The sequence below is a fragment of the Vidua macroura genome, chromosome 6 (genome assembly GCF_024509145.1).
Source record: "Vidua macroura isolate BioBank_ID:100142 chromosome 6, ASM2450914v1, whole genome shotgun sequence".
Taxonomy (NCBI): domain Eukaryota; kingdom Metazoa; phylum Chordata; class Aves; order Passeriformes; family Viduidae; genus Vidua; species Vidua macroura.
In genome coordinates this window covers 56035374-56059448 of record NC_071576.1, presented here as the reverse complement: position 1 = coordinate 56059448, position 24075 = coordinate 56035374, and the positions used below count along the sequence as shown (strand labels likewise).

The 24075-nt window shown below is 59.2% G+C and overlaps 6 protein-coding genes and 1 long non-coding RNA gene across 8 annotated transcripts; 2 read left to right on the top strand and 5 right to left on the bottom strand.

Moving 5' to 3' along the window:
• Positions 1 to 583: 583 nt before the first annotated feature.
• TMEM109 (transmembrane protein 109) lies at positions 584 to 3057 on the bottom strand. The gene is given in 5 exon segments (XM_053981060.1): positions 584 to 1377; positions 1461 to 1563; positions 1668 to 1897; positions 2710 to 2931; positions 2934 to 3057. Coding segments are annotated over 5 exon segments (1050 nt in total). The 3' UTR covers positions 584 to 1006.
• Positions 2975 to 6995, top strand: PRPF19 (pre-mRNA processing factor 19). The gene is made up of 16 exons (XM_053981059.1): positions 2975 to 3065; positions 3233 to 3382; positions 3644 to 3720; positions 3791 to 3932; positions 4019 to 4092; positions 4203 to 4265; positions 4351 to 4392; positions 4478 to 4552; positions 4676 to 4751; positions 4906 to 5015; positions 5154 to 5309; positions 5387 to 5456; positions 5750 to 5835; positions 6061 to 6231; positions 6341 to 6446; positions 6538 to 6995. Exons 1-16 carry the CDS (start codon positions 3047 to 3049, stop codon positions 6633 to 6635), a joined length of 1515 nt encoding a protein of 504 aa, XP_053837034.1. The 5' UTR covers positions 2975 to 3046; the 3' UTR covers positions 6636 to 6995.
• A 144-nt stretch (positions 6996 to 7139) lies between these two features.
• ZP1 (zona pellucida glycoprotein 1) lies at positions 7140 to 11653 on the bottom strand. The gene is made up of 12 exons (XM_053980279.1): positions 11180 to 11653; positions 10866 to 10987; positions 9378 to 10794; positions 9135 to 9278; positions 8862 to 9046; positions 8573 to 8670; positions 8281 to 8408; positions 8022 to 8211; positions 7795 to 7945; positions 7497 to 7581; positions 7296 to 7417; positions 7140 to 7206 (listed from the first exon to the last, which is right to left on the bottom strand). Exons 1-11 carry the CDS (start codon positions 11337 to 11339, stop codon positions 7299 to 7301), a joined length of 2799 nt encoding a protein of 932 aa, XP_053836254.1. The 5' UTR covers positions 11340 to 11653; the 3' UTR covers positions 7140 to 7206; positions 7296 to 7298.
• Positions 11654 to 12491: 838 nt separating this feature from the next.
• On the bottom strand, positions 12492 to 15672 carry LOC128808836 (acyl-coenzyme A amino acid N-acyltransferase 2-like). The gene is given in 7 exon segments (XM_053980427.1): positions 12492 to 13146; positions 13349 to 13551; positions 14028 to 14497; positions 15105 to 15286; positions 15289 to 15369; positions 15372 to 15564; positions 15566 to 15672. Coding segments are annotated over 7 exon segments (1794 nt in total). The 5' UTR covers positions 15643 to 15672; the 3' UTR covers positions 12492 to 12558.
• Positions 15673 to 15776: 104 nt separating this feature from the next.
• Positions 15777 to 18324, bottom strand: CCDC86 (coiled-coil domain containing 86). Its single transcript, XM_053981249.1, has 4 exons — positions 17605 to 18324; positions 17162 to 17291; positions 16757 to 16831; positions 15777 to 16155 (listed from the first exon to the last, which is right to left on the bottom strand). Exons 1-4 carry the CDS (start codon positions 18306 to 18308, stop codon positions 16036 to 16038), a joined length of 1029 nt encoding a protein of 342 aa, XP_053837224.1. The 5' UTR covers positions 18309 to 18324; the 3' UTR covers positions 15777 to 16035.
• LOC128809357 (membrane-spanning 4-domains subfamily A member 15-like) lies at positions 18082 to 21980 on the bottom strand. Of its 2 annotated transcripts, XM_053981251.1 has the most exons (6): positions 19773 to 20153; positions 19453 to 19572; positions 19182 to 19238; positions 18578 to 18733; positions 18342 to 18461; positions 18082 to 18205 (listed from the first exon to the last, which is right to left on the bottom strand). In XM_053981251.1, exons 1-6 carry the CDS (start codon positions 19935 to 19937, stop codon positions 18197 to 18199), a joined length of 627 nt encoding a protein of 208 aa, XP_053837226.1. In that variant the 5' UTR covers positions 19938 to 20153; the 3' UTR covers positions 18082 to 18196. The 2 variants fall into 2 exon arrangements, with proteins under 2 accessions (XP_053837226.1, XP_053837225.1); XM_053981250.1 differs by lacking the exons at positions 18082 to 18205; positions 18342 to 18461 and having other exon boundaries at positions 18642 to 19238; positions 19773 to 21980.
• LOC128809358 (uncharacterized) lies at positions 20670 to 22184 on the top strand. The gene is made up of 2 exons (XR_008437694.1): positions 20670 to 20741; positions 21935 to 22184. It is a non-coding gene; the product is annotated as an uncharacterized LOC128809358 (long non-coding RNA).
• Positions 22185 to 24075: the final 1891 nt, after the last annotated feature.

The following is a 24075-nucleotide window of genomic DNA, read 5'->3' as shown; positions in this document are numbered from 1 at the left end:
CTAAAGCACGGCCGAGCCCGGTGCTCCGGCTCCTGCTCCACAGCCCGAGCCACATCCCATCCCACTCGCCATTCCCAGCGCTGCTCCCCCTCCTGCTCCTCATTCCCCGCCCTGCTCCCCATTCTCATCCTCACCCCACTCCCCATTACCATCCCTGCTCCCCATTCTGACCCTTATCCCACTCCCCGTCCCCATCTCTGCTCCTCTTCCTCATCCCCATGCCAATCCCTGCTCCTCATCCCATTCCCAGCCCCACCCAGCACCGGACACCCCAAGCCACACGGAGACCCCCGGAGCAGAGCAGGAGGGTGGGAATTCTTCCTTCAGCTGCCATCCATCTTTCCCTGTTCCACCAGGGATACCGGGGACATGGGGAAGGACAAGGACATCCATGGCGAGGGGCACAGAGCGAGCGGGAAGCACAGCAGGAGCAGCTGGAGAGCGGTGGGATCCTGGCATGGACAAACCACCCTCCTCCTCCTCCTCCTGCTCTTCCTCCTCCCCCCTTCCCACCCCGGGGGTATGGACTGGGTAGGTAGCTCTGAGCCTGACCCCCTTCCCATGGGAAAGCAGTGGGGCCAGGCCAGATAAATCAGTCTTTATTCCAAACCACATTATCAAAACCGTTTAAAAAGCAGCTTAAAACCCAAAACCTGACAGTGCGGGGACCCCAAAACAAGCAGAGCCCCCGGGATGGGGAATGGGATCCCCTCTGCACCCCAAGCCGGCTGGGCTGGGACAACATCCCCAGGGAGCAGGGAATGTGGGAGCTCCTCTCCCACATTTGTGGTGTGTGGGTGGCTTTTGGGTTGAAGGCACTTGTGGCACATGTGGCAAGGCACGGCCCCTGATTCTGGGGTGCTCCCAGATGGATGGGAGGCTCCCAGGACCCCTGGGAGAACTGGGAAGCAGAGGAGGGGGTACAGGGGGCTCAGTGGAGCGGGGGGACACATGCTTGGGATGCTTGGGATGACGGAGCCAAGCTCTGGGGAAGCTTTAGGGGGGCTCAATCCTCCCGGTTCCGGGGCCCCCCAAACTTCTGGCGCCGCCGCAGCTCCTCCACCTTCCACTCCAGGCTCTTGACGGCCGCATCCAGCCTGGCGCTGGGATCCGGGGATGCCACCAGGCTGCCCAGGAAGGTGTAGAGCACCCACAGGCCCAGCAGCATTCCCGCCTGCACCGTGGGGCTCTCCTGGGAAGCGGCCACATGCAGGAAGGCTCCGAGGAAAAAGAAAAGCTTCAAGCCACGGAGCAGTGGGAGCAGCAGCCCTCGAAGCCGGGCTAGCACCCAGGATCCTGCCAGGGCGGCCACTGCCCACAGGAGCACCCTCTGGACTTCTCCGGGAGCCAGCGCTGCCGCTCGGACCAGCCGGTGGCCTGGGAATGGGATCTGGGAGTCAGCGGTGGCAGCGGCACCAGGAATGGGTGCCGGAGCCGTCCCACGGGTGAGTCCCACTCACCGCTGATGCTGGAAGCGGCCAGGAGATCCCCCAGGATCCCACAGAGCGTGGTCAGGGCTGCTGAGATCCCAGAGGAAACGATCCAGAGGGTGGTAGAGAGGCTCTGTGGGGAAAGATGGGATAAGGAAGCAGGAAAAGAGAATGTAGACCCCCCACCATGTCCCTGCACAAGGAACTCCAGGGAAGGTTTGGGAATCAGGATCCCACCTCCGCCACCATCTGCAGGGGCTGGCGTCCCACCCAGTTCTCCAGGGTGTCCCAAGTGGATCTTCCCAGCCGGAGCAGCAGGTCATCAGAGGTGGTGACGTGTCCCCGGAATCCCTCCTGGCCATCCTTGGCTCCATCCCCTGCTGATCCCATGAGGAATGGGATCCACAGCAGCAGGGCTAGCAGGGCCCAGTGCCCCATGGCACTGCCCATCCTGGAACCCGGGATCTGTGGGGAAAGAGAGATGTGGGGGAGCTGGGAGGGGGAAACCCTGCTGGTTTTGGGGTCCACTTGCTGGTTTTGGGGTCCCCCAGGCAGGAGGGGAGGCTGGAGGCCCCAGAGCCCAGTTCCATGCCCCCCCTCAGCACAGGCCTGGGTGTCCTGGCTATTTTTGGGATCGACAACAGTCAGCGGGACACAGCCAAGGGCGCCGGGCCTGGCTGGGAAGGGGGGGCACCCCTTCCCAAAGGAGGGAGCGGGGTGCTCCGGGATGGGACACTGCCACCACTGCCACTCCCGGGACCCCCCGTGCTCCCCACTGCTCCCCAATCCCCCTGGGATCTCCCCAGTCCAAGTGTGCCCAGCCCCGCCCAGTTCCCCCCATTCCCCTGGAACCCCCGATCGCCCCTGTGCCCGCCCCCCCGCTCAGGGCCCTCCACCCTTCACGATCCCCAAAATCCCCGCAATCTTCCCTGGATCTCCCCAGTGCCTACTTTGGATCCCCAAATCCCTCTGTGCGCACCCCACCCACATCTCCGCGGTCTCCGGGATCCCGCTGATCCCCCCAGGATCCCCCCAGGCCCCTCTGTACCCACCTCCCACTGTCCCCCCCCACCTCGCCGGATCCCCCCGGTCCCCCCGGGATCCCCCCCCTAGGAACCCCCACCGCGGCTCCCTCATCCCGCCTATCCCCCCCTGGAGCCCCCCACCGCCCATTTTCCCCTCCATTTCCCCCCGGCTTTCCCCGAATTTCCTCCAATTTTCCCCGAATTCCACCCCCCACCCCGGGGTCCCCCCGACCCCCCCTCACCGGGGCTTCCCTCGGCTCCGCCGCGGGGCACGCCGGGAGCTGTAGTCCCCGGGGCCGCCGCGGTGCATGGCGGGAACGCGGTCACCATGGCAACAGCCGGAGGCGGGCGGCGGCGCGCGGTGCACGCCGGGAAGCGCGGTTCCCGCCGGCGGGGGGAGCGCGGGGGATGCCGGGAGCGCTTCCGGTTCCGGCGGCGGCGGCGCCCGCGTGAGCGCTCGGGAGCGGCGCGGGGGCCGCGCGCGCCAACCGGAACCGGAACCGGGACCCCGGACCGGAAAGGAGAACCGGAAACAGCCTCGGAAGGGCAGCGGGGCCGTAACCGGAGCGCCGCGACCGCCCGGCCTCCGTCATGGCGCTCATCTGCTCCAGTGAGTGCGGAGAGAGAGCGGCCGCGGGAGTGCGCGGGGGCGAGAGTTACCGAATGGGGGATCCCGGGCTGCGGGGCGGGGACAGCCGGGGTCACCGGGAGAGCACCGCGCTGGGAGTTCCCAAACCCCCGTTCCCGTCCCATCCTATCCTTCCCTTTCCCCCGCAGTTTCCAACGAGGTCCCGGAGCACCCGTGTGTGTCGCCGGTGTCCAACCACGTGTACGAGCGGCGGCTGATCGAGAAATACATCGCGGAGAACGGCACCGACCCTGTCAACAACCAGCCGCTGTCCGAGGAGCAGCTCATCGACATCAAAGGTGCCGGGATCGGGAACGGGCATGGGAAAGGTTCTCCCGGGAAAAGCGGCCCTCCCGGGGGCGGCGGCTCTGGGGTCGGGAATGGCGGTGCCCGAGGTGTTTTGGGGTTTGCTGAGCTGGGGCTGAGATGCCTAACTCAGCTGTGGAGGCTGGGAGAGAGAGGGTAAAGGAGGGATGGTGAAACGGGAAAGGCAAGGGATGGGAGCACGGCGAGCCATAGGGGTACCGGGGACACGGGTGACGTGTCCATCTTTCTTCCAGTCGCCCACCCGATCCGCCCCAAGCCCCCCTCGGCCACCAGCATCCCGGCCATCCTGAAAGCCCTGCAGGACGAGTGGGTGAGTGCCGGGGGGGCTGCCGGGGCTGGCATCCCGCCATTCCCTGGCTGACTCCGGCGCTTCCCGGCAGGATGCCGTGATGCTGCACAGCTTCACGCTGCGGCAGCAGCTGCAGACCACGCGCCAGGAGCTGTCCCACGCCCTGTACCAGCACGATGCCGCCTGCAGAGTCATCGCCCGCCTCACCAAGGAGGTCACTGCCGCCAGAGAAGGTGACACAGACGCGTGGCATTCCCGGGAAGGGGTGCTGGGAAGTGCTGTATCCCGGTTTTCCTTTAAACCTGTTGTGTTTTTGCAGCTCTGGCCACGCTGAAGCCTCAGGCCGGGCTCATCGTGCCCCAGGCGGTGCCGTCAGCGCAGCCCAACGTGGCCGTGAGTCCCTGCTCCCCATCCTGGTCCTTTTCCCGCTCATTCCCAACCCTTTCCCCAGTCATTGCTCCCGAATTCCCTCTCTGCATGTCTCCTCTCTCTGTGCCACACAGGGCGCTGGCGAGGCCATGGATCTGGGAGAACTGGCGGGAATGACGCCGGAGATCATCCAGAAGGTAGGGGCAGCGTTCCATGTGTTCCCCTCCCCATCTTCCCGTCGCAGAATTCCCGGTCTGTGCCCACCCTCCTCTTGTTTTCCAGCTCCAAGACAAGGCGACGGTGCTGACCACGGAGCGTAAGAAGGTGAGTGGACTTATCCAAGGATTTGGAGGGAGCTAGGATGTGCTGTGCTCCAGCCAAGGCTGATGTTTATCCCTGTTTTTTCCAGAGGGGCAAGACGGTCCCGGAGGAACTGGTGAAGCCGGAGGAGCTCAGCAAGTACCGGCAGGTGGCCTCGCACGTGGTGAGTGCCGGGATGGGAAAGGACTGGGAAATTCCCACATGGAGCTGGGAATCGATTTTTGATTCCTTTTGGGAGGGTTTTGCTGCTTGTGGCATTAATTTGGGGTTCTCCTCCCTCAAATAGGGGCTGCACAGCGCCAGCATCCCAGGAATTCTTGCCTTGGATCTGTGTCCTTCCGACACCAACAAGATCCTCACTGGTAAGGGAGCTTTCCTGGGGGTTTCCCACCTGGGAGTAGGTCTCCTTCTCTGTGTTTTTGGGAGTTTGAAGGGGAACAAGGGACATAAGGCAGGTGGATTTGGAGTTGGTTGGACCCACACTCCCATCCCAGCGCTTCCCGCTCGGTTTTCTAGGTGGAGCCGACAAAAACGTCATCGTGTTCGACAAGAGCTCGGAGCAGATCCTGGCCACGCTCAAGGGCCACACCAAGAAAGTCACCAGCGTCGTCTTCCACCCATCCCAGGTGCGTCTGGCTCTTTCCTCACTTTCAGGATGCCTCAAATCTGGATATCAGGACCCTCCTCTAGTGGAATCTCCTGCTGGGAGCTCTCAGAGAGGTGAATTCTTCCCGTGTGAACCTTCTGGTGTTGTCCTTGTGTAGGACTTGGTGTTCTCGGCTTCTCCCGACGCCACGATCCGGATCTGGTCCGTTCCCAACGCCTCCTGTGTCCAGGTGGTCCGTGCCCACGAGGGCTCCGTGACCGGGCTCAGCCTCCACGCCACGGGTGATTACCTGCTCAGCTCCTCGGATGACCAGGTGAATCCCTCCCCATCCCACAGATCCCACCTTTGCGTCCCACCCCTTCCCTATCCAACCCTCTTCTTCTCTCCCAGTACTGGGCTTTCTCGGATATCCAGACAGGCCGCGTCCTCACCAAAGTGACGGATGAGAGCTCTGGATGTGGTAAGCTTTGGAGTTGATTATCCCCATTCTAGGCATCCCTTGGCTCCTGGAGTTCATGGGGACTCCTTTGGGGGGGTCTTGGCAGCCTTCCCAACCTTCCTGAGTCTTCCCAACCCTTCCAATCTCATAAACCTTCTTGAGTGTTCCCAACTCTCAAAATATTTCCAACTTGCTGTTGGGGAGACTTCTGAGTCTTGAGCCTTCCCGACCTTCCAAATCTTCCCAACCCTCCTGGGAGTCTTCCCAGCCCTCTGAGTCTTCCCAAGCATCTGATTCTCCTGCTGTCTCTGCAGCTCTCACCTGTGCCCAGTTCCACCCCGATGGGCTCATTTTTGGGACGGGAACGATGGATTCCCAAATCAAGATCTGGGATCTAAAGGTAAGGGCTGATGGGAATGTGCAGGAACAGGGGTTTGGGGTTGTCTGACCTTGGCTTGGGGATCAGTCTAAGGAGCAGGGCTTTGAGGAATGTTTTTGGAAGTTTCTCCAAAACTCCCAAGATTCCAGCTCCAGAGCAGCTGCTGGTGACACCGTGACCGCGCAGGGCGGTTGGGAACGATGCCCATCCCAGCGCTGTGATTCCCTCTGACCGCCTTGTCCCCAGGAACGCACCAACGTGGCCAACTTCCCGGGACACTCCGGCCCCATCACCAGCATCGCCTTTTCCGAGAACGGATACTACCTGGCCACGGCAGCCGACGACTCCTCGGTCAAGCTCTGGGATTTGAGGAAGCTCAAGAACTTCAAGACGTTGCAGCTGGATAACAACTTCGAGGTGTGTCATGTCCCTTTTCCCTCCACAGCCTCTCTGCTCCAGGGGTTGTGGCATCCCAAAAAAGCCATTTGGAGCTTTTTCAGCGCCTTGTTGTGATTCTTCTCCGCAGGTGAAATCCCTGATTTTCGACCAGAGCGGGACCTATCTGGCGCTGGGCGGGACCGATGTCCAGATCTACATCTGCAAGCAGTGGACGGAGATCCTTCACTTCACAGGTGAGGGACTGTGGGAATCATGGAAGTGGCTGGGGTGGGAATGGGACAAATCCACTCAGAATTGTGACCATGGATTGTTTTCCATCCCCAGAGCACAGTGGTCTGACCACAGGAGTGGCCTTTGGCCACCACGCCAAGTTCATCGCTTCCACAGGCATGGATCGGAGCCTCAAGTTCTACAGTCTGTAGCCCTGGAAGTGGGGCTGGGATTTTTTGGGATTCAGGGTGGGAGGTGGGTGGGAATATCCAATGTAGGATTATCCAGGTGGGATTATCAAGCTCCCCTGTTGTAGGTGTTGGCACAAGGGAGGTCAGGCATTGTCTTCCCTGTGCTCCATGAATTTATTGTTTAGTTTTTTCCCCAATTCCGTGTGTTTTCCGCCTTTAGATTGTTTTGTGCTTGTAACTGGTCTGACAAAAAACCCCAATCCCAGTGCTGGTGGAAGTCTGAGGCTGGGATGTGTGGAAGGAGGGAGGGAAGGGAGGACTGTGCAGTTTTGTAAGCAGTTACTTAGTTTCAGTATGGAAATAAAGAATTATTCCCTGTCATTCCAGCCGGAAAAGGCTCCTGTGAAGGGCTGGGGTGTAGCAGGGTTGGATTTGGGGGGAGTCTGTGGCTGCTGCCAGCTTGGGAGTGAGGATGAGAGACCCTCTTTCCTCCCCTCCCAAGGACAAAACACTCTTAGAGCTGTGCTTTGCACTGGTTTTATTTTTCCAGCTTTCCCAGAGACATCCAACAGGATCCAGGTAGAGGCTGCAGCTGTGAGGAGGAAGAGGGGGAGGAGATAATTTAGGAGGATGAAGGGGTGTTTGGGATGAAGGGGTTTTTAGGGAGCAGAAGGCACTCACCCTTCAGCCTCTCTGCTGAGTTCCCCCTCTCTTGGGAACCTCAGGAAAGACAAGGCATCCCTGGGATGTGACTGTCCCCATGCTGTCACCTGTCCTCCTGTCCTCCGGAGACCTCCGCGCTCCTGTGGGGAGCAGCAGGTTGGCTTGGGAAGAGGGGGACATGTAGAGGTCTCCCAAATCCCTGGAGGCCCCCAGACTCACGTGAGGGCACTCCCAGCTGGCAGGAGGGCCGGCAGGGCTCTGGCTGGGCCAGGTGGCACACGGAGGCGCTGCAGGAGATGTACACCTGGGAGCCACAGGAATGCCAGTGTCACCTGGGGATCCCCAAAAAGGGTTCCCCTTGAGGAACCTCCCAAAAGCAGTGTGAGCTTCCCAACAGGAAGAGACTGTGGGCAGCTAGAAGCAAGGTCAGTGCTGAGGTGGGGTTGGGGATTTTGGGATGAGAGATTCCCGACACTGAGGCATTCCCAACACGTGGATTCAGGGAGATCCGCTTCACCTCCCCCTCCAGCACAGCCATTCCAGGGGGCTCCACGAAGGCGAAGGTGGAGATGACAAAGCGCTGGTAGTGGCTCGGGAAGGGCAGCTCCGGAGAGGCCGGACCCATTGGAATCAGCCGTGTCCTGTAATTGTCCCCTTGGAAGGGACACCTGGGCGGGAAACAAGGACGCTGTGTCAGCACAGTGACGTCCCTTCACTTCCATCTTCCCATCCTTTTCCACTCACCCCTCCACCAGGATGGGCCACTGGGGCTGGGATGTGGCGTGGGAGCCAGGGGAGGCCCAGCAGTGGTGCAGCACCAGCACCAAATTGGGATCCGTCTTCTGCAGCAGCCGGACTTCCACGTAAATGGGGTCCCGGAGCACCCTCACCAGGGGGAAGTCACCCACAGCGTGGTAGGAGCTGTAGGATTCGTCTGTGGGAATGTTGAGAGGGTTTGAGTGGGATGGGGAGCGGGATGGGGAGCGGGATAGGGACCACTCACCGGTGGCAATCCGCAGCTGGAGCCCCAGCGGACCCGGCATGGCCAGGGGGGCGGCTGTGGGGGGCACGGCCACCTCCACGCCCAAGGGAAGGAGATCGCTGGAGTTATAGATGCACCGAGCTCGGAGACTGGGAAAAGGAGGGAGAGAAAGATGGGAGACTCCCAATCTTCCATCAGCCCCCTCAGCCCAAGCTGTGGGGACACCACCAGGGACGTGGCAGGAGTGAGGGTTGGTTTGATCCAAGGGGGAATCCAGGCTCGCTGCCTCGATTTTTCCACCTTCTTCCCTTACATGTAGACGCTGTCCCGAGTAATGGAGCCACGGGGGGATCCCTGGACATCGATGGTGGAGAGCAGCTGGTTCTCATAGATCAGCATGTCCTCAATCACCTGTGTAGGGAACACGGGAATGGGAAACATCCTGGGGGATGCACGGATCAGGATTTGAGGCAGGAGGCAGCATGTGGGTGAATTCTTTATCCTGATGTTTTGGAGGGACTGGGAGCATCCTGGGGGCACTTCTATCCTGAAGTGACCCCACCGTGCCCACCTGGGGGTTCTCCGGTGTTTTCCTGCCCTACCTGGACGGTGGTGCCGCAGTGGGTGACCGGGAAGCGGAACATGACGAAGGCCTCAGACACGTGGCGGGGCTCACATCCCGCCTGGCTGCTGGCCAGCCGCACACTGTCCAGGTTGTACGGCAGGGCCACCATTCCCCGTGGGACCACCAGGACAAAGTGTCCCTCCAGCAGGCACTGCACGGTGGCTGCGATACCACGGAGAGGCTCCATCACCTTGAACACGCTCTCCGGGCGCCAGGGAGGGATTTTGGGACGTGCCTCCGAGTGTCCTACCAGTATTCCCATAATAACAGGGTGTGGTCCGGTCCATGTCGTCGTAGCAGCATCCCGCCTGCAGGCATGCATCCCGTCCCTGTGGAGCCACGCACGGCATCCGGCCCACCGGCACCTGGCACTGCTCCCGTGTCAGCTGCGTTCCTGGGGGGAAGCAGAGAGAGGACATAGCACGGAATGTGGGTTGGAAAAGCACCTTGAGACCATTTCCCTTTGTCCCAGCATCCCATACTCCTGCCTTACCTGCCCCTGGCGAGGGGTAGAAGAGCGCTGTGGACTGCAGCAGGCTGGGCTGGGAGTGAATCCCAGGATGCAGCAATCCAGGCTGGGCCTGCAGCCCAGGGCGTCCCAGGCCTGGCTGCGGCTCAGCCTGGAGTCCAGGGCTGATGAAACCTGGCCAGGATGAGAGTCCTGGGTGCACCAAAGCTGGGTTGGGATGGCCGGGATGGAGCAGCCCAGTGTGGCCTGGGAGCCCAGTTTGGGAGTTGGAGTGATGACTGGGACGAGATATTCCTAGCTGGTTTAGGGGCTGAGCTCCCGGACGCAGGAATCCTGCTGGAGTCTGGGCACCGGTGGAGGTCAAGCCAGGCTGGTTGTGGGATACAGACCCTGGGCGAATCCCTGGCTGGTTTTGGCCCCCAGGATGGTTTTGGTATACAAACCCTGGGCGGAGTTGCCCCGGTTGGTTTTGAGCCCCAGGCTGGTTTTGGGATACAGACCCTGGGCGAATCCCTGGCTGGTTTTGACCCCCGTGATGCACCATCCCAGGCTGATTTTGGGATACAGACCCTGGGCGAATCCCTGGTTGGTTTTGACCCCCAGGCTGGTTTTGGTATACAAACCCTGGGTGGAGTTGCCCTGGTTGGTTTTGAGCCCCAGGCTGGTTTTGGGATACAGACCCTGGGCGAATCCCTGGCTGGTTTTGACCCCCAGGCTGGTTTTGGTATACAAACCCTGGGTGGAGTTGCCCCGGTTGGTTTTGAGCCCCAGGCTGGTTTTGGGATACAGACCCTGGGCGAATCCCTGGTTGGTTTTGGCCCCCATGATGCACCATCCCAGGCTGGTTTAGGGATACAGACCCTGGGCGAATCCCTGGTTGGTTTTGGCCCCCATGATGCACCATCCCAGGCTGGTTTAGGGATACAGACCCTGGACGCAGGTGCCCTGGCTGGGTCTGACCCCCGTGATGCGCCAAACTGGGATGGTTTTGAGATACAAGCACTGGACGAAGGATCCCTGGCTGGCTCTGCCCCCCAGGCTGGGGGGGCTGCACTGCTGGGCGGAAGAAGCTTCCCTGGATTTGGGTGTCAGGATGAGCCCCAGCAGGCTGGGACAGAAGCCCCGAGTGGGCTGGACTGGAATGGTGCTGGATCCCAGGAAGCACTGAGCTGGGCTGGTAGTGTCCCACGGTGTGGACCTGCTCCAAGTGATCTTGGGATGTATAGTGGGATCCCGTAAGGGTAAGGGAGGACTCAGAGACCTGGTGCAGGCCAGTGTGGGAGATCAGGACTCCGCTGTCCCGGCTCGTCTCCCGGTTTCCATCTGGGAGCATCTCAGAGCCACCTGGCTTGGGGCAGGTCATGTTGATCTCGTAGGAGGTGACCGGGATCCCGCTGGACAGCAGCTCCTCCAGCTGCACCCGCAGGACGTAGTGGTTCTCCTGCGGGGGGACACAAGGGACAGTCACCCCCATCCTGCTGGAGGGGACCGCAGAGGGGACAGGAGCGTCACCTTGAACAGGACATGGCAGCCCTTGTAGCCAGAGGAGAAGATGACGGAGCCATCCTCCCTGGAATTCAGCCAGTGGAGGCAGATGGAGCAGTTGGCCACGTCAAAGCGGGAGCCAAACTCGTCTGGGGGGACATCATGGACACGGGCGAGTGACACATCCATGTGCATGGAAACCCCCCAGGCAGCAGCAACAGCTCATCCAAGCCCTTGGGCTCATCCCATTGGGATACCATCACCATGGAACACTTTGAGATTGAGGGGAATCCCAAAGAAATCCAACACCCCAGGGGAATCCAGGGAGTCCCCTCACTCACCCAGAACCTTGAAGCGGACAGTACGGCCGTGGGGCGGGAAGACCAGGAGCTGCATTCCCAACTCTCCGCAGTCATGGCGGTACTGCAGGAGTGCCACGGTGGCTCTGGGCCACGGGGACAGGAGGAAGAGGAGCAGAAGAAAGGAGCAGCTCTGTCCCATGGCAGTGACACAGACGGAGCACGGGGCTCTGCGGTGTGGATTTATATCCGGATGGCTGGGATGAGGGGGTGGGGGGGATCAGGATCAGCTGACCCCATGGGATGAGCCCTGCCCAGGGCTCCTCGCTCCCGTGCTGCTGGTGACCTCAGTGCCCCAGCCCTGTGGTCACCTCCTGTGGCTGTGTCACAGTGACCAGGGACAAACCAAGCTTATCCCACACTTGGAGGCTGTCCCAGTGAACAGGGAATGGAACTGGTGCCAGGCGGGATGCCCAGCTGGATCAAGTTATCCAGGGGGAAAGGAGAAGGCTGGTGTGTGCCCACCTTCCCAGAGCTAGTGGGGACAGTGGTGACCTCTGGACACACCACTCCTGGAATAGCCACGGGACCAGGGGACTCAGTGGCATGGCCCAGTGACGTCTGAGGGACAGGGAATCAGCCAGTTATCCCAAATCCCTGCTGCAACCTGGTTGTGCCCTGTCCCTCAGACAGATCCAAAGTCCTCCATGTGCATTCCCTCTGCCTACCTTTCCCTAAAGTTTCCCTTCTGGGATTTATCTTTACTGTGGATTAAACCGCAACACCTCTCCCCACCCTTCCCGGAGTGACGGTCACGGCCACTCCCTGTCCCATGCCCTGGGTGTGGGAATGGGGTCACGCCAGCTCCCAGGAGCACAGGGATCCTGGTGGGAGAGTGTGAGGAGCCAGGGGCTGGATGTGATTCCTTCAAACCTCCTCTGGAAGTGACGGCAGCTGCAGTGTGTCCCTAGAGCCACAACTGGGCTGATATTGGCCAATATATGTTCTATATGTGCCCCATATATGTCCTAGATACATATATATATATATATATATATATATATATATATATATATGTTTTATATATGTGCTATATATGTCCAATATATGTCTGAGCTGTCTGTTCTGTATCCTATATATGTTCCATATGTATCCAATATATATCCTATATATATGTCCAATATATATCTGATATATATCCAATAGATCTATCCCACATGTCCAATATATATCCTCTATATATCCGATGTATATCACACGTGTATCCAATATATATCTGATGTATCTCCCAAATATCTCCTAAATCTGTGTCCAACCTTTGTCCCACGCATCATCTCCCAGGAGCACAGGCAGGAGCCACCAGTGACACTTTATTCCCCGCAGTGACAATCCCGGTGATCCCAAGCCCTTTTCCCCACCCCTCACAGCTTCATGGCAGCAACCGACCCCAGATGGAGCTCCAAGAACTGCAGGATCTCCTGCCAGGAATGCTCCTGGGCCCGGGCATGGGGCTGGGGCTCTCCCCCCCACGCCACCGGCTTGGGAGTGCCCCGGATGCTGGAGTTGCTGCACAGGGGGGATCCGGGGGGCTCGATCAGGTGCCCGGCGCCGGGATAGGACAGGATCCGGCCACTCTCCGGCGGCATCCGCGCCAGGGCCAGCTCGGCAAAGAACTTGCTGTTGAAGCTCCGGTCGGCCTCTCCCACCACAAACAATACCTTTCCCCGGATCTTCTCCACCGGGATGGCCGAGGCGCGGTAGGCGGGATCCCGGGGGTCAGCGAAAATGGCTGAGTTGTCCATGGCTCCCACCTCGGTGAACAGGACGCGCTCGGTGTAGTAGGGAATGGCAGGGATGCGGAGCTCCTTATAGAGCAGCGGGTTTCCATACAGGAAGCTTGTGCCATTGATCCACACCGTGGCCACCACCTGTGGCAGGAAGGTGGCCATGGCCAAGGCCACCTCTGCACCTTTGGAGACGCCCACCACACCCAGGCCGGGGCCTCGGACCTGAAGCAAGAGGAAATGGAGCCAGCTGGGATAATACACAGGGATAATACATTTACTGGGACATCCCTGGGTGCCGGGACAAGGGCATCCTCATGGGAGATCCCCCAGTCCCTGGGACATTCCTGGCACTCGGGACAACCCTGGAACATTACCCCTGGTCACCTGGACATCCTGCTCACCAGGATGACACTCCAGGACTCACCTTGGGATGCCGGAGGAGCAGCTCTGCCGCTTCCTCGAAATATTCCAGGTCCAGCTGGGCCAGGACTCGGGGCAGGTCGTCGTAGGCGAAGAAGGCGAGGGCCAGCACGGCAAAGCCCCGGCTGGCCAAGAGCCCTGCCCGGAACTCGATCAGCCCCCCCGCACCCCCAAACAGGTCAATGACCCCGGGGAAGGGGCCCGGACCTGTGGGAAGACAGGGAGAATGTCAGGGATGGGGAACCACCAGTGCTGTCCTGCATCCTGGAGGTTCCATGGTTGGGCATCCCAGGGGGCACAAGGTCCAGTATCCTGGGGGTCCTGAGGCTGGTTTGATATCTCAAGGATCCCAAGGCTGGACAACCAAAGAATCCCAGCTTTGGGTATCCCAGGGACCCTGAGGTTTGTTATCCCAGGGCTTCCAGGGCTGGACAACCCAGGAATATTATGGTTTAGCATCCCAGGAGTCCCAGTGTTATTTCCCAGGGGTCCCGATGTTTGGCATCCCCAGGATCCCAAGGTTCAGTATCAGTATCCGAGGCTCCCAAGGTTCAATATCCCAAGGGAATACTGGCTGGGTATCCCAGGGGTCCCAAGGTTGGGCACCAAAGGGCTCCCAAGAACAAGCATCCTGCAAGTCCCAAGGTTTGATATCCCGGAATTCCCCGCTCCCCGGTGCTCACCAGGAGGCAGGAACAGGGCGCCACGGACCCTTCCCTCACGGATGGGCACCCGCTGCACTCCGGGGCCCACGTACCAGCGCTCGGCCTCGCAGGATCCCAGCGGCTGCTCCCGGGGATCCGTGCCCATGCTGAGACCATCGAACACTTCCAGCCGGACACGGAAGGGGCTGCCGGCCACATCCCGCTTGACCAGCCGTCGGAAAAGGGTGTCAGGCTGCAGGAACCAGAAGAGCCCCATGGGCCAGACCCCAGAGTAGCTGCCCCCCAGGGCGGCATGGAGCCCGGGATCCACCTCTCCGGCTTCGTCAGCGCGGAAAAAGGCGCGGGATTGGAAGCACTCGCCCTGCTCGTCCTTCAGCCATGCCCGCAGGGTGACAAGTTGGGATGGGGACAGTCCCCGCACCCGGATCTGCACTGGTCGGTCGGCCAGCGAGGACTGCGGTGTCACTGTCACCTCCACCATGGTGCACCTGGGAATGGGAATCGCCCCGAGTGTCCCACAGGGATTGCCACGCCCAGGAGGGGGCTGGTAGCAGGGTCCTGTCCCCAGGGATCCTCACAGGAGACCCCCAGGATGGAGTTTGTGGTCCAGATAGTTTTGCTGGCATCCCTCCTTCCCTGTCCCTATCCCTCTTTCCCGTGTCCCCATCCCCTCATGGTCCCTTGTCCCCTCCTACCCTGGTCCCCTCCTTCCATGATCCCAGTCCTCTGCTTCCCTGTCCCCATCCCCTCCCTTCCTCACCACCTCCCACCCTCTGACCCCAAACCTCCGCTCCAAAACTCACCTGGCAGCCGGGACACCCCTTTTCCATGTGTCTCCCAGCCCCGGCATTCCCAGCACCCACCCTCCCCCCCTCCTTATCCTCCTCCCCACTCTGGAGCCCGAGCAGGGTGGGGATCCAGAGGCTCCGAGCCCCCCAGTCCCGTGTGGTGTGCACCCCGCTCCCCTCCGTGCAGCACAGCAGGCTGGGAACAGGGATGTTGGCCCCAGTCCAGCCCTGGGAGGAGACACGCGGTTCTCCCACATCCGTCCCACCAGGAAATCGGCCCCTAAGGGCCAGAGCTTCCCCTTCTTACCCCGCTGGGCAAAGCCTGGGCCGTGGGCTCTGCAGAGGGAGAGGCTCGAGGATTCCTTGGAAATCATTAACCCGGGAATGTCGAGGGCAGAGCCCTCCTGCCCTGTGACCCCGTGCCTGCCTGGCACCGGCCGCACCCTGAAATTCCTGCCAGTCCCCACTTTCCCTGTGGCACCCACCCCCCCCATCCTGGACACAGATGGGACACACCCCATTCCAATTCCCCCCCCCAAAACTGTCACTGCAGGATGAAGCTCCAGGGCCCTACATTCCCATCCCAGGGTTTCACACGGATTCCTGCAGTCCCATTTTCCACCCAGTGCACCCCTTTGTTCCCCCATCCCCTCCATCCCAGCTCACAGCCACATCCCTCCCCAGGAATGCAGGAAGGGGTGTTCAGAGACCAAGAAAAACTGGGAATGTTAAGAAATCCACGTGGATTTCCAACTTCCAGCCCCCACTGAATTCCCAGCGTTGCCCCCCACAGGAGGGTGTGTGACACCGTGCCCCCTTCCTTGCTGACAGGTTCCAGGGCTCATTCCCAACGGGAATTCCCTCTTTGGAGAAAGGGAACTGCAAGGAATGAGGAGCCAAGGCACACTCCAATCCCAGGAATGCCTTAGGGAAGGCCCCAGCTGGAGCCACCAGTTCCCAGAGCCACCGGAGGCAAATCTTTCTCAGTTCCTATTCATTTTTATAAGGAAAAGGCAAATTTGGGAAAGCAAAGTTCTGTTCCAGCCTCTGGCACCGGCCACATCCTGATTCCACAGGGACTAGAGATCCAGCAGCTGCTGCCTGTGGAATGCACCCCCTCAGCTCTGTCCTGTTGTTTGTCCAACACCGAGGGTCCTGCCAGCCATTCCTGCCTGGCAAGCTGAGGAAAAAGCCCTGGGAAGGAGCAGGATCCTGGTGGCAGTATCCCAAATCCTGCCTCATTCCGTGGCCGTGCTGCGTCTCACGGGCGTCTTCTGGAGCAGGGCCAGCGTATCCCGCTTTTCCACCCGCCTCAGCTGCTTCTTCTTGGCCCTCTTGAGCTTCAGGGGGTTCCGGATCTGGGAAATGGGAAAAGAGAGGAGATCTCATGGAATCAACGGGTCCTGGAACCGTTTGGGTTGGAAGGGACATTAGGGAAGATCCAGTTCCCCCCCTGGCCATGGGCAGGGACACTTTCCACTAGTGCAGCTTGCTCCAAGCCCTGTCCTGGAGCATTTCCAGGAATGGAGCAGAGTGTGGGAATGAGGCAGGATGGGCATGGATGGCTCCCACCACCAAGGATTCAGGATCTAGGAGGGGATTTATCCCAAAACGCACCCCATCCTCACCCACAAGTGAGGTCTTCACCACACCCACCCCAAGCTCCCACGTCTCTTCCCAATGGAAAAGCCATGATTTCCCCACATGGATCCCCACCAATGCAGCATTTTCCTCGCTCCACCACCCCATTATCCTTCAGTTCTGGTGTTCCCAAGCTTGGGAGAACATGGGGGACACACTTCCAGTGTGCCTGGCTTTACTGGGAATCTCCCAGTCCTCCCAGGATCCTCCAAAGACGGAGACAGGGAGAGGAACTGGAGCAAAGTGGAGGCTGATCCATGGGGGCTGGAGGCTGTGGGGTGCTCCCAGGGCTGTTCCCAGCCAGCCCAGGGGACTCACCACTTGGACAATCTCGGCTTTCCGCTCGTTTTCCAGGCGCCGCTTCAGGTTTTCCTCCCGCCGCCGCTTCTTTTCCTGTGGGAGCAGCACCACAACATTCCCTGCGGATCACTTCCCCTGGGATTAAACCCAAACCAGCCAATGCCCAGCCAAGTGTGAAATCTGTCATTCCAGCAGCTTTTCCACCCCGGGCAAGGCTGCAATTGACCCAGGGAGTTTATTCCGAGTCAGTGACTTGGAGCATGTGACCGTCAGTGACTGGATTTGGCACCAGGACAGGGAATTCTCCATCCCAGCTGCCCTTTTCCCGGGCTCTGCCACAGCTCTGAGGCCCGGGAAGAGGGCAGAGCCACGGGACTGTGCTTGGGCATAGACGGGAACTCTCCAGCTCCCGAGCCCCGTTACCTCTTTCTCCCTCTGCTTGGCTTCCTCCAGCTGCCGTGCCAGATCCCGGACCAGCTTCCTCTCCTGCCTCTCCTTCATCTTCCGTGCCCAGGAGCTGCGGAGCGCCTTGTCCTGGATCATGTGGGAGAACCTGCGTGGGCACACGGGAGGTGTTGGATCCTCAAAAACCCCGGCATGCAGCCGGGGCCACTCCCGCTCCTCTCCAGAATTCCGTGAAACTCCGCCAACCTCGGAGCATCCCACGGCATCCTCAGCTCCCCGACATCCCCTCCAAGTTATCCCTGTCTTCTCTGGATCCTTCCTAAAACTCTGGAACACCCTCACATAGCCCCCGAGTGGCCCCCAAACAATCCTGTCCCCCTCAAAACTCCCCCAGACCTCATGACTCCTCAAACAGCCCTTCTGGAGCCCAGAGCCCCCCAGGTCCCCGCCTCTCTTCCCACCTCTTCTTCCCGGGATCCTTCCACACGCGTCCCGACTTGGGCTTGCCCCGCGGGATGGCTACCACCGCCTCCTGCCGCTTCTTGCCGCCTTTCCGCCGCCGCCGAGCCGCGGCCGGAGCCGAGGCGGCCCCGCCGGGCCCCTCGGGGGTCGCTCCCGGTCCCGATCCCGGGGTCCCCCCGTTCTCCCCCTCCATGATCCACGCGGCCCCGCGGCGTCGTAGAGAGATGACGTCACAACACAGATCCCCGCGGGAGCGCGAAGCCAGAGCGCCTCCCTGGCCGCCATTTTTGTATTGGGCAACGCCCTCCGCGCACGGCGGTGGCCGCCATCTTTGTACCGGGTAAGGCCGCCATCTTTGTGCCGGGCAGCACCGCCCACCACCGTGGCCGCCGGTACTGGGACCCCCCGAACTCCCCCAAACACACCCGGAGCGAGGCCCCCCGTACCCCGAGTAACCCCCGGAGACACGTGCGGGCTGGGCTGGGGGAGAGGCCTTTATTGGGGGCCGAACACGCTGAGGGCATCCCAGGGGGCTCCAGTAGCGGGGAGCCCCCCTCGGGATGCGGCACCACGTGCGGGGCTTGGCCGTGGCTACAGCGCCTGGGAAAGCAAAAACAGGGAAATCCAGGGAAATCTCTGCGAGGGACACGGGAACGCCCGGATTGGGGCGGCTCTTCGGAAGAAGGACGGAGTGGATGAGCATTCCAGGGATTCCCGTGGATCCCACCTCCCTCACCAGCTGCGTGTATGTGTGCTGCCGGACCGTGTCGTATCCGAACGCCAGAACCGCCACGGCCGCGCAGAATTCCAGGAGGCCGAGGAGCACCAAGGTGGAATCCAGCGCGTTGCTCAGCATCTGCAAGGAGGAGGAGAACGGGAATATCCCGGGATCCACCACCCGAACGGGACCTGGATGCTTGAACAACCCACCCAGAGACTGGGATTCCCCCGTGCAATCCCGGGTGTCCGTACCTTGCTCTCCATGTTGAGGCACCATTCCGGGCGGGTCTGGAAGGGCTCGGGCTTCTCGCAGCCGGGCATGATCCGGGTGATGGCCGTGCCATGGATCCCGGTGGCCACCAGCGTGCCCAGGACAACGCCCACATTGACCACACAGCAGGTCTTGACCTGCGGGAAGCACCCGGTGACACGAACCCCGGGAAGGGCTGCTTCCCACGTGGATTATTCAACTGGGATCAGAGATCTCCTGGAGAAGCCACCCAGTTTTGTCCCACTCATCCCACAGTGATTCCAAAGCCATGAGGGTCTCCTGGACCTTTCATCCCCCTCATCCCACAGTGATTCCAAAGCCATTAGGGTCTCCTGGACCTTTCATCCCCCTCATCCCACAGTGATTCCAAAGCCATGAGGGTCTCCTGGACCTTTCATCCCCCTCATCCCACAGTGACCCTGACCCCCATCCTGTGCTCCATGTGGGAGAGCTGGGCGCTTCCCAAGGGGGAGACTGGCCTGTGGATCCTGTGGGATGAATCCAGGCTGTGGAAGGGTCCTGGCAGCTGCTGGAAGAGACATAAGGAATGGGGGGACATCTTGTCCCTCCCAGCCTGGATCTTACCAGCACAGGGCTGTCTCTCCTTTCACTTTCCACCAGCAACGAGCCCGAGACCAGGAGCTACTTGGAAAACAGCAGGAATTGGTGTCAGCAGCAAGGCACCCTTCCCTGGCACCCTTCCTGGTGTCTCTCCAGCTGGGAACTGGGGTTCAGGAATGCACAAACACCCCAGAATGGGGGGGGGGGAGTGGTCAGCGGAGACGTGGTGACCCTGGGATATTGTCCCCAGTCCACCAGGATTCCCTAAGATTGCCACGTCCTCGTCCCAACTTACCAGGATCCCCAGCCAGAAGAGGATCCCGCTGGCCACAGGGAGGGAAGGCTTCCTGTGCTCCGACAGTGTCAGGATGATCCCAAAGCAGATGTGGACAATTCCAGTGAAGATGTGGATGGTCTGGGGAAGGATGAGGAAGAGGGATCCCGATTCCATTACTTTGTGACCCATCCCACCCCAATCCCACATCACAGTGCTGGGAATGGACTGGGAGAGACACCTGTCCCAACATCCTCTCCACCCAGCCAGGGAGAACATCCAGCAGGACAATCCCTGCGGATCCCCAATCCCTGCTGAGCCCCTGCAAGGCCATGTCTCACCCCCAACACCTTGGGATGAGCCCTCCGGAAGCTTTGTGTTTGGAACGAGGTCCTGGCAGGTGCCTGGGAGCCTGAGGCCAGCTGGGCCGCCCGGGGATCCGTGGCCGGGATCACCTCCGTGATGATCCTCACGCTGCCGGCGTCGGTCACCGTGGTGGCTGCCATGGCCTGGGAACAAGCCCAAGAAGCTGAAGGAATTCCCAGATGCCTTCCTCCTCCTCTTCCTCCTCACCACGGTCCCTTTGCTGTCCAAAATCCCCGGGAGGTGCTGGCCTGGCAGGGACACACTCCTGCTGCCCTTTGCTCCCTGCGGGAAGCTCGCTCATGGAATTCTCGTCAGGGCCCTCTTGCTCAACAAGGCGGCTTTGCCAACGGAGGCTCCCAAAATCCTGCATAGGAAGAGGGAGGGAGGGACAGGGAAGCCCTCCCTGGGCTCTGCAGCCTTGGGAAGGGTTGGATGCTTTTCCCTTGGGATGCTCCAAGACCCCCTTTCCATCCCAAATTGTGGATGCTTTGCTTGGGAAACACTCTTGTAATTAGCTTGGTACCTAACGAGGTGTTCATAACCTAACCCTGCTCACTTGCCAGGAAAATCCCACACTGAGACAGGAAACTTTATAAGCCCTGTTATCAAGGAAGCTCCTTTATTGCCATTTCTGGGAATTCTCCCTCCCTGTGGATTTGTCCCCAATGAGGACACACAGAAGGGATTCAGGGATCCCTGGCCATCTCCGTTGGGAGCCAGAGGGAAAGGAGATGCTGTTATTTATGATGGGAAATGGGAGCTCAGGCTGGGAATGGAGCCACCACACATGGCGAGGGGATCCTGGGGGATTCAGAGGCCCCTTCCTGCCTCCATCCCTCCTTCCTCCCAGAAAACAGCCATGTCCTTTTCTCCAGGAGCATTGGGATACCCCATGCCGACCTGAAGGACCCCCCCAGGTTTCCTGGATGTCTGATGTGTACAAGGTAGGAATTTCTTGGTGGAATGGGAATTTTTAGGTCCAGGATTCTGGCATTACCCCAACACCTCGCTCTCTGCCTGGGAAAGGACGGGACCCTCCAGATGACGATTTTAGGAGCAGGTGGAGCAACTTCTGGAAGTTTTTTCCTTCTCTCTGGCTCTAGAGGGAGCCGAGAGGCCGCGTTTGGAAGCGCCGCACTTCCAGAGCTCGGGAGTGGCTTCCAGCCCTGGAGCTGGCTTGGAACAACCTGGGCTAGTGGGAGGTGTCCCTGCCCATGGCAGGGGGGTGGAACTGGGTGATCCTTAAGGCTTCTTCTGTCCCAAACCATTTCAGGATTCTGTGCCCTTCCCATGCTCCCACACACCAGGGAACGGGACACCCCCTCTAAACCAGCCCAAATCATATCCCAAAAAAGAGCTGGAAGAACAGACCTGGAGAGCAAAGAGCAGCAACTCACGTCTCCACCCCAGCTCCAATGGCATTCCTCCATCCCACCCATGACCTTCCTCCATCCCGCATCCCTGATGAAAGCATGCACTTGGCCTTGTAAAGGGCTGCATCTGGCAGCACGGCTTTCCAGGAAAAACATGGACATGGATGAGATTCAGCCTCTTCATCACATTCCTGATGCCTCAGAGCCTTTAATTCCTGCTGGTGCCTCATCCCTCTCAACACTCCAATCGTAACAATCCCAGGGATCTCGTTCCAGCCCCAGAAAGGAACACTTGAGCCTCCATGGAAATTCTGGGATCCCCTCTTTAGCCTTTAGGCAGCCAGGGTATCCTCCACCATTATCCACGGCTCACATTCCCAGCCAAAACCACCCTACACGGTGGATTTCCTCCCAAATCCGCCTTTCCAGATTCCTACAGCATTCCTGAAGTTCCAGCCTTGCAGGCAAGAACAGCCGTGACTGCCCCAAGCCCCCAAAACCCCACTTTCTGAGCGAGTGAAAAAAGCACTTTCCCCCTTCCTAAATAAACCCAGGTCCAGCTGGGGATGGCAGGAGCCCAAGGTAGGATGTCAGGATTTGTTTTGGAAGCGGATTCCAGAGGAGGTGAAACTTTGAAGCAGATGCCGGGAAGCTGCAGGGCCGGGTGGTGGAGCTTTCCAACCTTTTCTTTGCAGGAATTTTTGGCTTTGTAGATATATACAACACATTCCTTGGATTTTAATCTTCATTTTCCTATTTTCTAGGACAAGTTTTGGATGGGGGAAGCCTGACTGGATGCTCGGGGGGGATCAGTGAGACCCTCCCAAATTCCCTCCCACCAGCACAGGACAAAATTTATGAGCCTGGTGGAACCAAAATTCTTTTTCCAACCCCAAAATCCATGAGTGTTTTTCCAAAGAAAATAGATTACGATAGAGAAAAGCTCTCCAAAGAAACTTGCTGCTTCCTGGGACAAACTTTATATCCCCATAAAAATACCAAAAGTCAACATTTTGCTTTGCTTCCAGGTGTTTCTGCTTCCCACAGGGCTCTTTCCATATGGATTCCAGAAGGAAAGTCATGTTTTCTGGGAGAGGTTTCAGGTTTTTTGGCTTTAAACATCCAAGTGTCCATCCTGGATTAGGGAATCTGGAACAGGGAGCAGGCAGGAGCAGGTAGGGGGGGGCATCACTGGCTGCTGGGGTGATCCATACCTGGCATTTGGGACACAGTGACATTGCTCCCAAACCCTGTCCCAGATGTGTCCATCAACCCCTGCACGTGACATTCCAGCCTTTGATCTGCTCATTCCCAGGAAGACTCCTGAGGCTGCAGAAAAGTTCCAGAAAACTTCTCCAAGGCTTCACTGGCATTGACTTCCACTGGCAATCCTGGCATGGGACCTTAAACACTTCCAGGGATGGGGCAGCCACAACTTCCCTGGGAAATCCATTCCAGCACCTCACCACCCTCACAACGAAAAATGTCTTCCCAGTATCCCATCTAAACCCACCCCCTGGCAGTGGGAAGCCATTCCCCCTTGTCCTGGCACTCCAGGCTCTTTTCTGAAGTCCCTCTCCAGCTCTCTTGGGGTACCTTTAGGTGCTGGAAGAGTCCCCAGGGTCAGTCTCTTCCCATGGGGAAGAGACATTGGGACACCCCAGTTCATCCCACAGTTCCATCCTTTCCAGCTCCTCCTAGGGTTTTGGTTTTCCGTAGGGATCATCACCAGGAGGGACACAAAACTCTGTGGTCCTTGTCACCTCGTATTCCCAACTCCTGGAAGTCTCCACTCCCCCTAGATCTGCAATTTCCCACCTAAAAATAAAAATATATTTTAAACCCCCACATTCCCATAGAGCCTTAAACACTTATTCCAGCATTTCCAGGGAAAGCCACATCTGAACACTGGGATAACTCCAGGAAAACAGACCCTGGTGCCAGTGGAAGAGGAGGAAGCCTCCCTCCCAGGAAACTGCCACACTGGGAAAACACAGAGCTCGGATGGGAGGCAGGATGTCTTCGTGGTGGTCCCTGTGGAGCTGGGAGAGGTCGGGATGCTCCAGAGCCGCAGGTGAGGAGCCGGACCTGTAATGGGTTGTGGCCATGGGATGAGCAGAGGCAGCCTGTTCATCCTGCTCCCCAAATCCCTGGGGCTTTTCCTACTGATCGGGCTCATTATTTTTTCAGAGCCAGGAACAGAAATAACTGACAGGGAGTGAATAATCCATGAGGCTTTGGCTGAGCAGCAGGAGCATTGTCAGGGAGTGTGGAAAGGAGAAGGAAAACACTTAAGTCACCCCAAAACCTAAGGGAATGTTCAATGAGGAGGTCACTGATCCCACTCTGGCACTGGAGGGGAAATTTAGGATGAAGCCTGTCCCCAAAAATGGAGATAATTCTGCCCCAGAGCACTGGGAACTCACCAGGATGTTCCCACCTCTTGGGAAACCGGCACTGGGGTCTCTTTCCTCACCTTCATCCCACCTTTCCATTTCCATGAACTTGGGATAATGCTTAAATAATTTGATGCCGCTGGATGCTCATCACCACCTCATTAAATCCACCAGCATTCCCATAGATGCAGGATAATAAAGGGTGGAGCCATAAATGAGCTTGTCAGGAGCTGACAAACCTGGCCCTGTTCAAAATGATCCCAGAGCCCTTTTCCTTCCCTGAAAACAAAGAATTTTTTAGGAATTACTGCATGGATAAGGTTTGGGAGCACCCCTCAGCTCCATTCCCGCCACCCAGGATTGTGGAGCACATGACACCGGTGTCCCCGTGTCACCTCCAAGAGCAGCTCCAGCCCCGGGGCAGCTTCTCCGGTGGCGGAAGAACCGGGATGTGCTGGCGTCACCGGCATCGCCGCCGGCTGTCCGGCTGCTCCGGCCGAGCTAAATAT

Excerpts from the sequence above, each read along its gene's own strand:
- ZP1 (XM_053980279.1), bottom strand. The coding sequence starts at position 11,339 with ATGGGACAGAGCTGCTCCTTTCTTCTGCTCCTCTTCCTCCTGTCCCCG. Across the intron at positions 8,212-8,280 it reads CCAGCTGCGGATTGCCACCG|ACGAATCCTACAGCTCCTAC; the intron begins GTGAGTGGTCCC and ends ACATTCCCACAG. Across the intron at positions 7,418-7,496 it reads CCAGCTGGGAGTGCCCTCAC|GAGCGCGGAGGTCTCCGGAG; the intron begins GTGAGTCTGGGG and ends TGCTCCCCACAG.
- PRPF19 (XM_053981059.1), top strand. Across the intron at positions 4,266-4,350 it reads CGCCGGAGATCATCCAGAAG|CTCCAAGACAAGGCGACGGT; the intron begins GTAGGGGCAGCG and ends CTTGTTTTCCAG. Across the intron at positions 6,232-6,340 it reads AGCTGGATAACAACTTCGAG|GTGAAATCCCTGATTTTCGA; the intron begins GTGTGTCATGTC and ends TCTTCTCCGCAG.
- CCDC86 (XM_053981249.1), bottom strand. The coding sequence starts at position 18,308 with ATGCTCATCCACTCCGTCCTTCTTCCGAAGAGCCGCCCCAATCCGGGC. Across the intron at positions 17,292-17,604 it reads AAGGATCCCGGGAAGAAGAG|GTTCTCCCACATGATCCAGG; the intron begins GTGGGAAGAGAG and ends GTGCCCACGCAG. Across the intron at positions 16,156-16,756 it reads AAGCCGAGATTGTCCAAGTG|ATCCGGAACCCCCTGAAGCT; the intron begins GTGAGTCCCCTG and ends CCCATTTCCCAG.
- LOC128809357 (XM_053981250.1), bottom strand. The coding sequence starts at position 19,937 with ATGGCAGCCACCACGGTGACCGACGCCGGCAGCGTGAGGATCATCACG. Across the intron at positions 19,573-19,772 it reads CTCATCCCAAGGTGTTGGGG|ACCATCCACATCTTCACTGG; the intron begins GTGAGACATGGC and ends ATCCTTCCCCAG. Across the intron at positions 19,239-19,452 it reads TCTTCTGGCTGGGGATCCTG|CTCCTGGTCTCGGGCTCGTT; the intron begins GTAAGTTGGGAC and ends TTTTCCAAGTAG.